Source organism: Rhinatrema bivittatum, chromosome 4, assembly GCF_901001135.1.
Source record: "Rhinatrema bivittatum chromosome 4, aRhiBiv1.1, whole genome shotgun sequence".
NCBI lineage: Eukaryota > Metazoa > Chordata > Amphibia > Gymnophiona > Rhinatrematidae > Rhinatrema > Rhinatrema bivittatum.
In genome coordinates, this window is record NC_042618.1 from 113,324,082 (window position 1) to 113,339,874 (window position 15,793).

At 39.9% G+C, this 15,793-nt stretch overlaps 1 protein-coding gene across 2 annotated transcripts in view; it reads right to left on the bottom strand.

The window, feature by feature from the left end:
* The window catches only part of STARD9 (StAR related lipid transfer domain containing 9), a 432,822-nt gene that overhangs the window by 375,529 nt on the left and 41,500 nt on the right, over window positions 1-15,793 (bottom strand). For both annotated transcript variants that reach the window (XR_003856299.1, XM_029598695.1), the window contains exon 3: window positions 11,857-11,970. Coding sequence is in view for 1 of the 2 variants with exons in the window: in XM_029598695.1 (XP_029454555.1) it covers window positions 11,857-11,970 (114 nt within the window). In the remaining variant the exon portion in view is untranslated. The remainder of the gene's footprint in view (window positions 1-11,856; window positions 11,971-15,793) is intronic.

Below are 15,793 nucleotides of genomic sequence, written 5' to 3' on the forward strand. Positions count from 1 at the left end.
AGTTGCCATCGGAGGCTAATGTCATCAAATTCAGGAGTGTTCAAGAAATAATATCACAATTGAGTGAAGGAGACAGTTAGGCAGGACTCAAAGTTTGGCAAGAATTCTTGAGAACATTCAAACAGGCAACAATCTGGCCCTCCCCTCTCAGGTTTAACAGTGAACTAGAGCTCATCACCAGGAGAGGTAGATTTTGGCATGTACTTCAGGGGATCACGGTGTGCTGAAGCTTGGCCAGACCAATGGCACCTAGATGGGATCATCAGAGACATAACATTCCTGAAGTTGTTCGCCTTAGATGTGGTCTTGCACATTTGAGGTAAGTGGCTATGCAATGTCAGTGTAGTATTCAGATCAGACAATATGGCTGTGGTACAATCTATTAACAGGCTATCTGCAAAACCAACTGGTGGAATCGCACTGCTGCAGGACATAGTACTATGGTGCCTCCAGTATTACCCTTCACCTGGCACGTTCCTGGAATAAAAAACATTGTTGACTCTCTTTCCCGCATTAAGTAGGCATCTTTTAGGTTGCTCTCTCCAGAAGCAGACTTAATAGGTACCCTAGCCCCTGCAGAGGTTTGGAGGTTTGGCATGCCAAAATTTGTAAACTGATCCTGGATTCACTATTGGACAATACAAAGTAGAACTACATAAATGCCAGAGCAGATTTTCTCACCAAGAAGGGTTCCAACTTTACATGGCCTATAAATGGGCACTCATTGGCTCACTTCCTATTACAGTGCAAGACTGAGGGCATAGCCAGGTCCACTATGGGCACCCATTTAGCAGCCATTGCATTTTTCTCCGAGGCACTGGAATATGAGAACTCCACAGTGCTGTTTGCAATAAAAAGAATCACACAAGGCTGGGCTCCAATCACAGGTAGGACACAAAAGATAGAAGATGGCTTATCACACACGAATATCTTGGGGAGGGTGTACATGCCCAGTATTGAACCTGAGGTGGTATATGACCTTGATATCAGAGGGAGAAAGCAGATTACTACTGCATGAAAATAAGCACCCTCTATCACATTTTCAATTTACATGGGAATTGCATTTGGCTCTGGACGCTGCAGATATAAATAGAGCTGGCTACACCTCCCATTCATTCAGAATGAAACAGAACTATGGCTGTCTCATTGGGAATTGTAAAGGAAATCTTTATGATACAGCCTTGTCTTCATTAAGGGCCAGATTTTAGTACCTACGTGCAGGTGTAGATTTGTGCGCGCAACCCGGCGCGCACAAATCTACGCCCGATTTTATAACATGCACACGCAGCCGCACGCATGTTATAAAATCCGGGGACAGTGAGCGCAACGGGATGCACACTTGTGCACCTTGCACGCGCCGAGCCCTAGGGGAGCCCCGAGGGCTTCCCCTGTTCCCTCCGAGGCCACTCCGAAATCGGAGCGGCCTTGGAGGGAACTTTCCTTCCGCTCCCCTCCCCCTACTTAACCCGCCCCCCAGCCCTACCTAACCCCCCCCCCCACCATACCTTTATTTTAGAAGTTGCGCCTGCCTCTGGGCAGGCGTAGGTTGTGCGCGCCAGCCAAGTGCAGCCCTACGGAGGCCTCTGGCCACGCCCCTGCCCCGGACCTCCCACTCCCCACCCCTTTTTTCAAGCCCCAGGGCTTGCGCGCATCGCCGGGCCTATGCAAAATAGGCTCGAAGCGTGTAGGCCTTTTAAAATCTGCCCCTAAAGGTCCATGTCACCAATTATGCCACATGTGGATCATCAGACATTCTTATGTGCTGGACCCATAAGCAAGGAAAATCAAGACCTTTTGGGGAATACTTGGGTCTAGCTGGGCATAAGATCATGATAGCGTGGAAGAGCCACCCTGGGATGATGTGGGACCAGCTGATGCCATTAGTTATCCATAAGAGTCAGACTGAAGCCCACTTCTATGCTATAATCCTGCATGTGGGCAGCAATGACTTAACGGCAAAGCACAGTGTAGAACTGATACAAAAAAAATACAGAGAGACTGTATCACCACAGCAGAAATTTTCCCACAAACCTACATCATATGGTCCTACATTATCCTTAGTCGGATCTAGAGAGGTGAATGCTCTCATCAGACTATAGAAAGGAAAAAACAAAAAATAAACAAATGTATGGATCGGTTCATGCTTATATTACAAGGTTTTAGTATACCCCACGAAATGATTGATGAGTATTGCCCCAGTCTATTCCGACCACACAGAGTCCACTTGTTGAACAAGTGTCTCGACATATTTAACTTCGGCTTATAGGATGTGTTGAAGCAATAAGAGAGAGCTATGGCCACAGCACTCAGATAATGGAGTCCACCTGGCAAATTAGGAGTCATAACCAGGAAATCATGGCAGAATAGCTAGCCAGAAGAAAAGGGCAAAGTGAGGGGCCCTCAACAGAATTTTGCCCAAAGTGCATTTATGGCACTTTACCTTAAATACAGTGGTAGTTTTCTTCGCTTTGACAGCAGGAAACATGGATCAGTAAGGATCAATCCAGGGCCCTAACTTTTACAGGACTGGGTCCCAGCCACTGGATATGCAAAAGCTGCACCAACAGAAAGGTTTCTATGGCCAGGCAGCAATAAAAGCTTCTAGGCAGCAGCAGCCATTGCCAACCTATATTTAAGGCTGGTCAGCCTTCAAGTTGCTAACTCAGACACAATATTTATGATGTTTTTGTTTGCAATTTTATCAATGAAATATGTATTTTCTGTTTGTTATAAGTTCCTGGTTTTGCTTACTGTTTGTGCTGCAGCCATAACAATTCCACACAAAAGAATTTCATTTGAATTTTTTCATATTTTTTTCTGGAGTGCGATATGGCAAATATGGTATGCAAAGACAGGTAAGGACACCTGTCTCTACATATATTAAGTAACTTCTAAAGAACAATCCATCAAATTGTATATCAAAAAATGCATGACATGAAGCAAACTGCAAAAGGAAGAATGCATCAGCAATATACACACAGAGGATTTTTTTTTTTTTTTTTACTTTACAAGTCAAAAAGAGTTTAGTGTTAGTAATAACATACCATTATAAAACAACCTTGAAATCTTGGCCATAAAATGACATAATATGACCGCCTGGAGATTAACTTATAGACATTTCAGTAATGTAACCACATGTAATCTCATTTAATAACTGTGGCGCCCGTTGGCTCTACAGTAAAGTTGTCACCTTTTAACTTCCTATCCTTCCTCCATCTATCATTGTAATTTCCTTTCTCAGTTGTCTGTAAACCGACATGATGTTTTTTTTTTACGAATGCCGGTATATAAAAGTTATAAATAAATAAAAATAAATAAATAATGTACAGTAACAGTCAGTATATTTTAAAGCAGTGGTTCTCAACCTTTTTCCCATCGTGACACACCTGACAGGCCACGCTCACATGTGTAACACAATTCACAGCGGAAATAAAAAGTAAAGGTCCGGTAATTATTTTTATTGTTTAAAATGACAAGAAAAAGATACATATTCTGCCTGAAAAGAAAATGCATAAATAGTAAACATCCCACACCAAAACAGCACCAATTTCCAGCACTTAAACAGTAACCACCTTACCTAAGAAAAGGCATCACTGAAAATATTGCACCAGGCCTTAAGACACCAATACATCTCCTATTAGGAAAACGGATAAAGTCAGGCTGCTATAGAGCCCTACACAGAAACTACACACCAGCAGAAAACCTCACCTAAATCACATGTGCTGACCCTCACCGAACAAAGAATAAAGAGACCAAAATGCATAACTAGAAGCATGCAGACAAAAACTGAATTGGAAACTGCAACAAGCCAGAGTCTCTGAATGCAGTGCAACAAAGGAAAAAAAGAAACATCACCCATCCTTATAAAACAAACAAGAAATATAAAATCAGTAGCAGTAAAACCATACTAACAAAAAGAACAGATTATTTTGAAATAGCTTATGAGTGGAATATCCAATAATTAAAAACTCATATAAAAAATTCTAGATACCAATAAAATATTTCAAAATAGCAGACACAAAGGCCAAGTAATGAAAAATAAGGATACAAATTTTTTTTTCCTCTGCATACCTGGGAACGTTTGATATCCAGGTCTCCTGAGATTGTTTTGAATTAGCAGGAGGAGGGGTGGTTTGCTTGGAACTTTCTCCTCTCTCTCAGTCACATAACAACACTCTCTCACACATTGCTCTCAATTACACACCTATACGCACATGCTCTCAGTCACTTACATATACACATGCTTTTTCTCTCACTTATATAGGCTCTTAATTACACATTTACACACATGCTGTCTATCTTTTCATGCTTACACACACAGGCTTTCAATCACACACACACATGCTGTCTTTTTCTCTCACACACAGACTCTCATTCACATGCTTACAAACATGCTCTCTCTCTTTCTCTCATTTACACACAGGCTCTCAATCACATACTCACATGCTCCCTCACCTAAACCAGCTCTCAATCAATCACACACAGACACACATGGTCTCTCTTTCTCTCACTTTCACACAGGCTCTCAATCACATACTCAGATGCTCCCTCACCTAAACCAGCTTTCAATCACACACAGACACACATGCTCTCTCTCTTACGTATACACACAGGCCCTTAATCATACATACACATGATCTCGCTCACCCACAAAGGATCTCAATCATACACACATACTCTTTCACACAAACAGATTTTCAATCACAAACTTATACATACAGGTTCCCAATCGTATACTTACATTCATGCTCTCTCTCTCTCACAGACATACTCTCTTTCACATATACAGGCTCTCAATCATTCACAAACATGCTATCTCACTTACACACACAGGATCTCAAACACACATGCTTGCTTGCTCATTCACTCGCTCTCCCTCCCTCCCTCCCCAGAACTAGTGGCAGCAGCAGCCTCCTCCCAACCCTAACCTCCTTCGTATTCAGCCCTGGCAGAGCAAGGAGTCCCATCGGCCACGGGGATTGACTTTCTTCTTCATTTTTCTGCGCGCTGTGCTGCTCATTCCTCTGGCCACGCCTCTCTTCTGTTCTTCGGGCCAACGCTGCCCGCTCTAGCATGGTCTCTTCTTCCCGCGCACGCACACATTGCTCACCACTTCCTCTTCCGGGCCGTGGGGGGGGGGGGGAACGACAGGAAGAAGAGACCATGCCGGTGCCGCTGACTCCACCTGTTCTGCCGCGTTCTGCCCGGGCGGAGGAGGACCGGGGAGCAGCTGGGTCAGTGGGGGACAGGGAAGTGTGGCGACACACCTGCGTGTTCTTGGCGACACACTGGTGTGTTGCGACACACCGGTTGAGAACCACTGTTTTAAAGAAGCATTTTAGAGAATGGACCAGACTGTCAGGTTTCACTAATGGTTGTACAGCACTGTTCTATAGTATTACAAAGCGTGTTAACATTTCATAACGCCTAGTTTCCTTCTTTGGTACAGAATTGTGCACATAGTTATGACAATGTTTGTCATGTGAATTTCTGTATAATAAAAACATCATTAAACATTAGAGAGAGGTTTTCCTTACTAGGAAAGGCATGGTATCAGCTAGAGGTCACAGAGCAGCTTTCAAAATGTTCAGTGACATTATAATGTGTACTGTTCTCCATAAGATTTCAAATGAAATGACGTTTCCTTATGTAATAAAGTAAATGACGGCAGATAGAGGCTAAAATGTTCCATCTAGTGTACCCAGCAAGAAGAAGAGGAGGAGGAGGAGGAGGAGGAGGAGGAGGAGGAAGAGTATATACGGAATCTCCATGATATGCAAATTTATCTCATGTATATTCATTATAGATATCCTGAAAATCTGTGGGATCTCCATGATAGGTTTAGGAAGCCCTGCTATATAGTACCCATAAGAAACTTGCAAAAGAAGATTTTATAGTAACAAAAGACGTGCCAAGCTCAGTCAAATGAATGATCCTTCAAGCCCAGCAACCTATCTCAGACAGTGGACAGTCTGGGTCTCTTGAAGGTAACCAGAAGATCCCTTTCCTATTATTCATTCCCATATATAGGAGGTGACAATCTTTGTGCTTGCTTAGCTAGTAAGTGTTAAAAGGACCTGTCCTCCAGGAACTTGTCCACACCTTTTTTAAAGCCAGCTCTGCTATTAGCTTTGACCACATTTTATTTATTTATAAAAATTTATGAATCGCCTTCTAGAACTTACAATAAATTCTTCCAAAGCTATGTACAAGTTTTCTGATAACAAATTCCATAGCTTAATTGTGTGCTGATGTTGCATTCGTGCCTGTTCTCGCCCTCGCTCCACCCTCTCTACCTTAGTGGTGACTCCCTTCGGGTCTGATGGACAGATGCTGCCGCGGCTTCTCCTCACCGTACTTCCTGGAATCCCCGGGCTGGCCTGACGCTACGGATCTGCCATGTTTCCGATGATGTAAGGGCGCGCGCTCCAGAGTTTGTACCGGCAAGGGCGCGAACCTCGGGGGCGTCCCCCAGTAGTGACATCATCTGCTTCTAGCTTAAAAGGTCTTTGCTTGCAACTACGAATTGAGTTAGCAAGGGGAATTCTTTCTCCGCTGCTCTGCCTCCACCACCTTACCTAGGGGTACCCGCTCCTCGGGGGCCCCACTCTCTCTTCTTGATTTCAGATTGCTAAGACGGGATCCAGTACTCACTCCACGAGGGCCTACGTCCCTGAATGCTCAGAAGACTCCTTAATACCTGGAAGCGATCGCAGATGTGAACACAGTGAGTTCTATTACAGATAGGAACCGGTACTCATTCCACGAGGGCCTATGTTCCTAATCTCTGAAGACTCCCTTCTGTCTAAGACGTTATCGCAGGTACGGAGATCGTGAGTCATTATAGTAGATTGCAGATAGGAACTGGTACTCGCTCCACGAGGGCCCATGTTCCTAAATCCCTTCTCAACTCTCTTCTATATCAGAAGCTATCATATATCTATATCTTGTGAATTACTATTATATATAGAAACATAGAAACATAGAAATGACGGCAGAAGAAGACCAAATGGCCCATCCAGTCTGCCCAGCAAGCTTCACACATTTTTTCTCTCATACTTATCTGTTTCTCTTAGCTCTTGGTTCTATTTCCCTTCCACCCCCACCTTTAATGTAGAGAGCAGTGATGGAGCTGCATCCAAGTGAAATATCTAGCTTGATTCATTAGGGGTAGTAGCCGCCGCAATAAGCAAGCTACACCCATGCTTATTTGTTTTACCCAGACTGTTATACAGCCCTTATTGGTTGTTTTTCTTCTCCCCTGCCGTTGAAGCAGGGAGCTATGCTGGATATGCGTGAAGTATCAGTCTTCTCCCATGCTGTTGAAGCAGAGAGCCATGCTGGATGTGCATCGATAGTGAAGTATCAGGCACATTTGGTTTGGGGTAGTAACCGCCGTAACAAGCCAGCTACTCCCCGCTTTGTGAGTGCGAACCCTCTTTTCTTCTCCCCTGCCGTTGAAGCAGAGAGCTCTGCTGGATGTGTGAAGTATCCGTTTTTCTTCTCCCCTGCCGTTGAATCAGAGAACTATGCTGTATATGCATTGAAAGTGAAGTATCAGGCTTTTTTGATTTGGGGTAGTAACCGCCATAACAAGCCAGCTACTCCCCTCTTTGTGAGTGCAAATCCTTTTTTCCACATTTCCTCTTGTTGTTGAAGCTTAGAGCGATGTTGGAGTCACAGTAAGCATGTGTATGTTTATTTAATAAGGGTATTGACTCCAAGCAGTAGACATCATTCTGGCGAGTCACCCACTCTTCATTGGCAGCATCTTGACTTTATGGATCCACAGTGTTTATCCCACGCCCCTTTGAAGTCCTTCACAGTTCTGGTCTTCACCACATCCTCCGGAAGGGCATTCCAGGCATCCACCACCCTCTCCGTGAAGAAATACTTCCTGACATTGGTTCTGAATCTTCCTCCCTGGAGCTTCAAATCGTGACCCCTGGTTCTGCTGATTTTTTTCCTATGGAAAAGGTTTGTCGTTGTCTTTTGATCATTAACACCTTTCAAGTATCCGAAAGTCTGTATCATATCACCTCTGCTCCTCCTTTCCTCCAGGGTGTACATATTTAGATTCTTCAATCTCTCCTCGTACGTCATCCGATGAAGATCCTCCACCTTCCTGGTCGCCCTTCTCTGTACCGCCTCCATCTTGTCTTTGTCTTTTTGAAGATACGGTCTCCAGAACTGAACACAGTACTCCAGGTGAGGCCTCACCAAGGACCTGTACAAGGGAATAATCACTTCCCTTTTCTTACTCGATATTCCTTTCTCTATGCAGCCCAACATTCTTCTGGCTTTAGCTATCGCCTTGTCGCATTGTTTCGCCGACTTCAGATCATTAGACACCATCACCCCAATTTTATTATAGAATGCAGATAGGAACCGGTACTCACTCCACGAGGGCCTATGTTCCTAAAACCCTCCAAAGACTCTCTTCTATTCCATAAGCCATTTCATACACAGATATTGTGAGTTCTCATTCCAGACTGCATATAGGAACCAGCACTCGCCTATGGCTCCTGTTCCTGAATATACTGAACACTCTGTTGCATAGAAGCCATTACAGATCTCTACAATTGTGAGTGTATCATCTACTACTGGTTATGTATCCAGCATACCCTGTCTACTCACTACCTATAGTCTCTCTCTACAGCTCAGCAACCCAGAGACTGCAATTCCAGTATCTGAGGGACTTCAGCCCTGGCAGGCACATCAGCTCACTACTGCCACCTCTGGTGGTTCTACTTCCTGTCTAATAAAGAACTATCATCTACTCTTCATCTACGGGAGTTCCACAGGGCTCCTCCCTTTCACCAACGCTCTTTAATATATACCTGCTCCCTCTTTGCCAACTGCTAACTAACTTAAACCTTAAACACTTTCTGTATGCAGATGACGTCCAGATAGTCATACCCGTTAAAGAATCCTTCACCAAAACTCTAGAATTCTGGGAAACTTGTCTTCAAAAAGTTGGTCTCCTCTCAAACCTTAATCTAATACTAAACTCTTCAAAAAGTGAACTCCTCCTAATTTCTTCTGAAAACAGTAACTTTGACACAAATCCTCCACCCAATTTACAAACTCCACAAGTAAGAAACTTGGGAGCTATCGTGGATAACAGGTTAAACCTAAAAGCATTCATAAATCAAACTACTAAGGACTGCTTCTATAAACTCCAAGTCTTAAAAAGAATAAGACCACTCTTCCATTTTCATGACTACAGAACTATTCTACAATCAATAATATTTGCTAAACTAGATTACTGCAACTCTTTGCTTTTAGGTCTTCCATCATCGCACACTAAACCCCTTCAGATGGTCCAAAACACGGCTGCGAGAATATTAACTAACACACGGAGAAGAGACCACATATCACCAATCCTCAAAGACCTGCACTGGCTGCCAATTCACTACAGAATCATATATAAGTCCATAACCACTATTTTCAAAGCTATACATCAACAATCGCAGCTCAACCTTCAAATTCCTCTCAAAAAATTCACGTCCAAAAGACCAATCAGAGAGTCCTATAGAGAAACCCTACAAGTACCACACTCCAAATCCATGAAGCACATAACCGCCAGAGACAGGGCTTTCTCCACTGCAGGACCAACACTGTGGAACTCCATCCCACCAGATTTGCGACAGGAACCATGCCTTCCTACGTTTAGGAAAAGACTTAAAACGTGGCTATTCATGAAAGCATTTCCTGAACTAAACTGAACCTATTCCATTATCAACCAGTCGCCCAGACTTTGCCTTAATCATGGCAATTAACATCCCTACCTCATAAGGGCAATTCATCAATGCTATAAGCACATTGACTGGCATATATGTTCTTTCTATTTAAACCCCTGCTTCTTTTCTCCGATCCAAGTTATTTTATTCCCTTGTTTTATTGTAACTGCATTCCTTAGCCTTCTCTTGTTTTATGTTTTTTACTACTATTATTATTATTATTTATTACTAAATGTTATTTTTTGACTTTGTTCCCTATCCACTTGTTAATTGTAAACCGACATGATGCGATTTTATCGCGAATGCCGGTATAGAAAAACTTAAAATAAATAAATAATAAATAAATCTGTGTTTGTCTCCATACTGCAGCCTAGCCGGTGGTCCCTCTCAGGATATCCTCCTGGGGGCGCTGTCATCTGCCATCGGCCCAGGGATTCACCAATTTACCTCAAGTGTCATTCCTTACACTACTAGAGCGGTGTTATATGACTGCCACTCTGTGGAAAGCCAACCCACCACTGATCATTAACTCCGCCTACAGAGTATTACAATTGTTAGCTCTTCCCCTTGGTAGGGTGATCCATAACAGATTGCTAACTCTCTGGCGGACTTATAACAGATTGCTACTCTTAGCAGTAGGGATTGATAACAGATTATTACTCCTCCCTTTCCAGGAGGAGATCCATATCAGACTACTAACTCCTCCCTCTACAGGAGGAGCTCGATAACAGATTGCTAACTCCGAGCAGCAGAATTATAATAGATTACTAACTCCTCCCCTCTGGAGGAGGAGATCTACAACAGTTGACTGGAGAAATACTCTTAAATTTATGTTAAATCTGCAACCTGTTAGGTTCATGGCATTTCCACTAGTCCTAGTACTATTTGAAGGGACAGATAGCCATTTCCTATTAACCTATTACACACCACTCAAGATTTTATAAACCTCTATTATATCCTCTCTCAACCATCTCTTCTAGCAATATAGTTGCATGAGAAAATTATTTCCTTCATTGGTGGATTATTTAGATACTGTTTTAATATTTTACAGAAATCAAATATAAGATTCTCAATGATCTAGTCAAAGTGGGGAAAATCAACTCACAGGAAACAGGAAATTTTGTAAGTAGAATACAAATATGTATTTCATAAGCAATTTTAGAAACATCTCAAATTTCCTCAAAAACAAGCACGGAAACAGAGGCTTGTGATTTAACGTGGTTTGCCAGTAGTATTGTGTGATGTGGCACAAGAAACTCAAGTCAACTGTCTGAAAAAGCCATGGTGCTCAGTTATATCATGAAGGTGATATACTTGAGTTCTAGAGAAGAAAAAGCTCCAGCTGCTATTACTATAGCAATTTTTTCCGGCCAAAGAGCAGTGCTGAGGGGTTCTATCTCCTCCACAGCCCTCTTTCTGACAGCAGATCCTCATTCAAGCCATCTAGGGAGCAGATGCTTGAAAGCAGGAAAAATTAGAGTTTAATAAAACACTGATTGCTTTACTATATCACATCATATCTTTTCATTTATCAAACTATATAGGAGGTGTACATTCATTTCTATAATCCACAATTTGCTTGATATATGCCAAGAGTGTCAGATAAAACCAAATGCAATTCCTATGTTATTTATAATTAACTCTAAAAAGCATGTTTTGTCAAATGGCAAGAGGGATCCTGCGATGTTTTGTTTTATATGAAATTCAAAAGCATATTTAAGTGATACTATTTCAGCATAAAAGCAAGGTGAGTGCTGTTTGATGGTAAAAAAACTTTTAAGTTTTCTGTCAATGAATATAACCGAAAGAAACTGGGTACCATAGTCAAAATCAACTCGCCACTTCAACTCTAAGAATGTTGAAGTTTTTATTCCAGTTCCAGAAACATCACACAAAATTTGAAACTTCTGGGGAGAGGGGGGGGCGGTTTTCGCTCCAATAAGGCCCTAAACCTAATGAGGTGTTGTAACAGGACTACCATCCCACAGACCAAGATGGATCAGTCTCATACAAGGTTACTGAGCTCAGTTCACATAAGCTTTTGAACAGCAACTACCTATGCCCCACAGTTGATTAAAAGAAGAAACAATGGAACTATAGTAGTAGCCCTTACCACTTCCTGAGATGCATAATTGGGATCATCAGGATTAACTGACCAATAGCAATAATCAAAGCCAAACTCCAAAATCCGCTCCCTAGTGTCCCATGAGCCTTCAAGTCTATGGTCCTGTTGAGGAGAAAAAAAAAATCAAAAACAAAACAAAATACATTATTAAAAAAGAATTCTACCATTAGAAAATATTACTTATGAAAGAAAAAGAGACAAGAAAATATTGGGAAAACTGTTATGCACATTGATGTATTCCCTTCACCAACAGAATATTCTGTGGCATGGGTTCTAAACCACTAAGAGGTCTGGTTTTCAGAATAAATAAGCTATGCAAATTAGTCATGTTCTTACACCATATGTCTACAAATACATCTGATGAATATTCATCGCAGATATCCTGAAAAGTAGATCGCCTGCTTTATAGGCTCGTTTTAAACCTTTGGTGCTATCCACTTTTTATGCAGGCTGTTTGCAAGATTAATGCAGCAAGAAATGTATATCCTGAAAGGAAGTGAAAATCTAGATGCTTCACATGGGAAATAAACCAAAGGCTAGGCACACCAAACACTGCCTTTCATTTTACAGCTGTGCTCATAAGTTTACATATCCCTGGCATAATTTGTAAGGTGTGTAGCTTTTTAAGAAAACTTGAGTGATCAAACAAAACATCTGTTATTTTTAATGTTTCAAATTAAACTATTAGGACCCAAAAAACAAATCGGAAACCGATCCAGTTGGCTGTATTAGAGTGAAAACAATAGGAATCGGATGATCACATGAAGCCCTTTATTATGTGCCCGACTCTGGCCGAGTTTCGCTCGTAGAGCTGCCTCAGGGGCAACTACAACAAAACAATATACCAATAAATATCATAATTAGTAAATAAAAAATTAAAAACATTAAAACATGTATAGATGTACAAACTCAAATCATAAATAAACATATGTATAGATGTATAAGATAAATAATATTAAACATGTATAAATACACTTATCAAATCATAATATACATTACATGTAAAAATGTAAAAGTAATCAACAAACAACGTATTTAAAAATAAAAACTTACAAACATATATAATTGTACAAACTCATGGATGATACAAAAATAAAACATTAAATGTATTGCAACATTCAAATAGTGTAGACAAAAATAACAAAAAAATGTGTAGACAGAAATTACAAAGAATTGGAACTGGAGAGGCTGACTGATTCACATTGGAGTTCATGATGAAAAAGTAAATTGGAGTCTGCATATATTATATCATTAAATTGTTCTTACTTCAATTGGCAGGATTTAAACAATGCCTGCTGGGCTGCTGTCACATGTACACTGTCACTGAATCACATGCAGTATTAAATTAATTCCTAGATAGAAATCAAAAATAATTATATCATGTCATAGGAAAAATAATTAGAACTATTTGGAAATATCACTAAATACATCCCAATCTCTTAATTGTCTAATCATACAATTAACTAAATAACTGCATGTATTTTGGATAGTCTTCACAGTTCATAAAAAATAAACTGATACATCATAATAAAACATACTAAATGAACTAAAACTATGCAGCGTCAGATGCTTCCTATTTTTCAAACCAATCACACATTGCACTTATCACCCACTCAATATAACACTATCATATGCAGTGCTAACAAACACAAACACTATGGGTATTCATATAACTAGCTGCACACTAGCACTTCCTTATATACAAGCAATTAAAATAGCTTCTTAACGATGAACACCTGTACTATTATAACACATTCACATATCGCACTTATCACCCATTCATATCTGCAACATCCAACACAAACACACTTACTATAAGAGGCTAACAATATAAGTAGCGATCCTCAGAGGAATTTTGCGCCAAAATATACAAAACTATATGCATAAAAACGATTCAACACTCGCGCATATTTATAATTTGATGACGTTATATCAATGGTGTGAAGCATAGGACCGAACCATAACTGTATTATTATTAATATATATCAAATCATTAGACGGCTCTTAACCAAAGTGTTATTTTTTAAAACAAACCATTGCGTGCCATTTTCTATAACATGCAGTTTCATGGTCAAGATCATATTGAAACTAAATAAACCTGAATAAACTACATCTTTATAGCATCAAATACTTACAATTTGTGAAATCAATTGTACATCACACTTGTCACTCACTCAGTCTAACACAGTCATATGCAGTGCTAACAAACACAAACATTATGGGTTTTAATTAAACTAGCTACACACTAGCACTTCTTTGTATACAAGTAATAAAAATAGCTAAACTCTTCTAACATTGTAAAATATTCCCGTATCACACTTGTCACCCATTCCTATCTGCAACATTCATCATAGTCACACTTAATGTTAGCAACTACAAAAAACTGTCAGTTTTAGTCCAAGTGGCGATGCTCAAAGATATTTGGCGCCAAAACATACGTAGCTATATGCATTAAAACGGAACATAACTAATTTTGATTAATGTATATCAGATCCTAAGATGGCTCTTAACCAGAATACTATTTTTAAAGACCAAAATGTACTCATAATTTGCATTAGAAATACATATCACTCTATCACACATATCCTATAGTTTAAAAATGAATGCCGAACCAATACACAACTGTCAATATGCTTTTATTGCACTTATACCTGCTCATACCTGCGGAACGTACTGAACATCATTCTGCTGCTAATTTTTTAGCTATCATCAGTCACAGTATAAGTAGGAAATATCGCGAGCTACGCCATGTTTTGGCGCCAAAAACGTCAATTTGCATGATCTGTCAATCAAATAGCGCACAGACGCGTATTTAGATTACGAGTAGCGCACAGCTCTCAATTTGCATAGTATGTCAATCAAGGTGCGCACAAGCGCATATTTAGATTTAAAAACACATAACAATCAATTTGATTGATATTGCAACTTTCGAATTTAATACCATGACACCAAATGGTCTTAACAGCGAAACTGATTTAGCAGTTTACCTATAAAAGACTATTTTTTTTATAGTATATATAAATACTCTATTTTTGAGACTATTTATTTATGTCTTTTATAGTGTTCTTTAATTTTTTTAGTCTGCTGTGTCTTTTTATGGTATTTAATCAGTTTGTATTTTTGGAGTCTTAATATTTATATATTTTCAGGTCAGTAAATGAAATCATTTGTATTTAAAGTAGTTTTTTTTTTATATAATTGTGATTGGAGTTTGGTTATTCATATTATTAATATTTCTCTTATTTTTCACCCTCATTTTTTCATTATTAATTTATATAATAATAATATTGATGTGATGGACGCTAAAAGATAGTAAGCTGTCTTTTGAATAATCTTTTGGATGTCTTCTACGTTGCAATATCAATCAAATTGATTGTTATGTGTTTTTAAATCTAAATATGCGCTTGTGCGCACCTTGATTGACATACTATGCAAATTGAGAGCTGTGCGCTACTCGTAATCTAAATACGCGTCTGTGCGCTATTTGATTGACAGATCATGCAAATTGACGTTTTTGGCGCCAAAACATGGCGTAGCTCGCGATATTTCCTACTTATACTGTGACTGATGATAGCTAAAAAATTAGCAGCAGAATGATGTTCAGTACATTCCGCAGGTATGAGCAGGTATAAGTGCAATAAAAGCATATTGACAGTTGTGTATTGGTTCGGCATTCATTTTTAAACTATAGGATATGTGTGATAGAGTGATATGTATTTCTAATGCAAATTATGAGTACATTTTGGTCTTTAAAAATAGTATTCTGGTTAAGAGCCATCTTAGGATCTGATATACATTAATCAAAATTAGTTATGTTCCGTTTTAATGCATATAGCTACGTATGTTTTGGCGCCAAATATCTTTGAGCATCGCCACTTGGACTAAAACTGACAGTTTTTTGTAGTTGCTAACATTAAGTGTGACT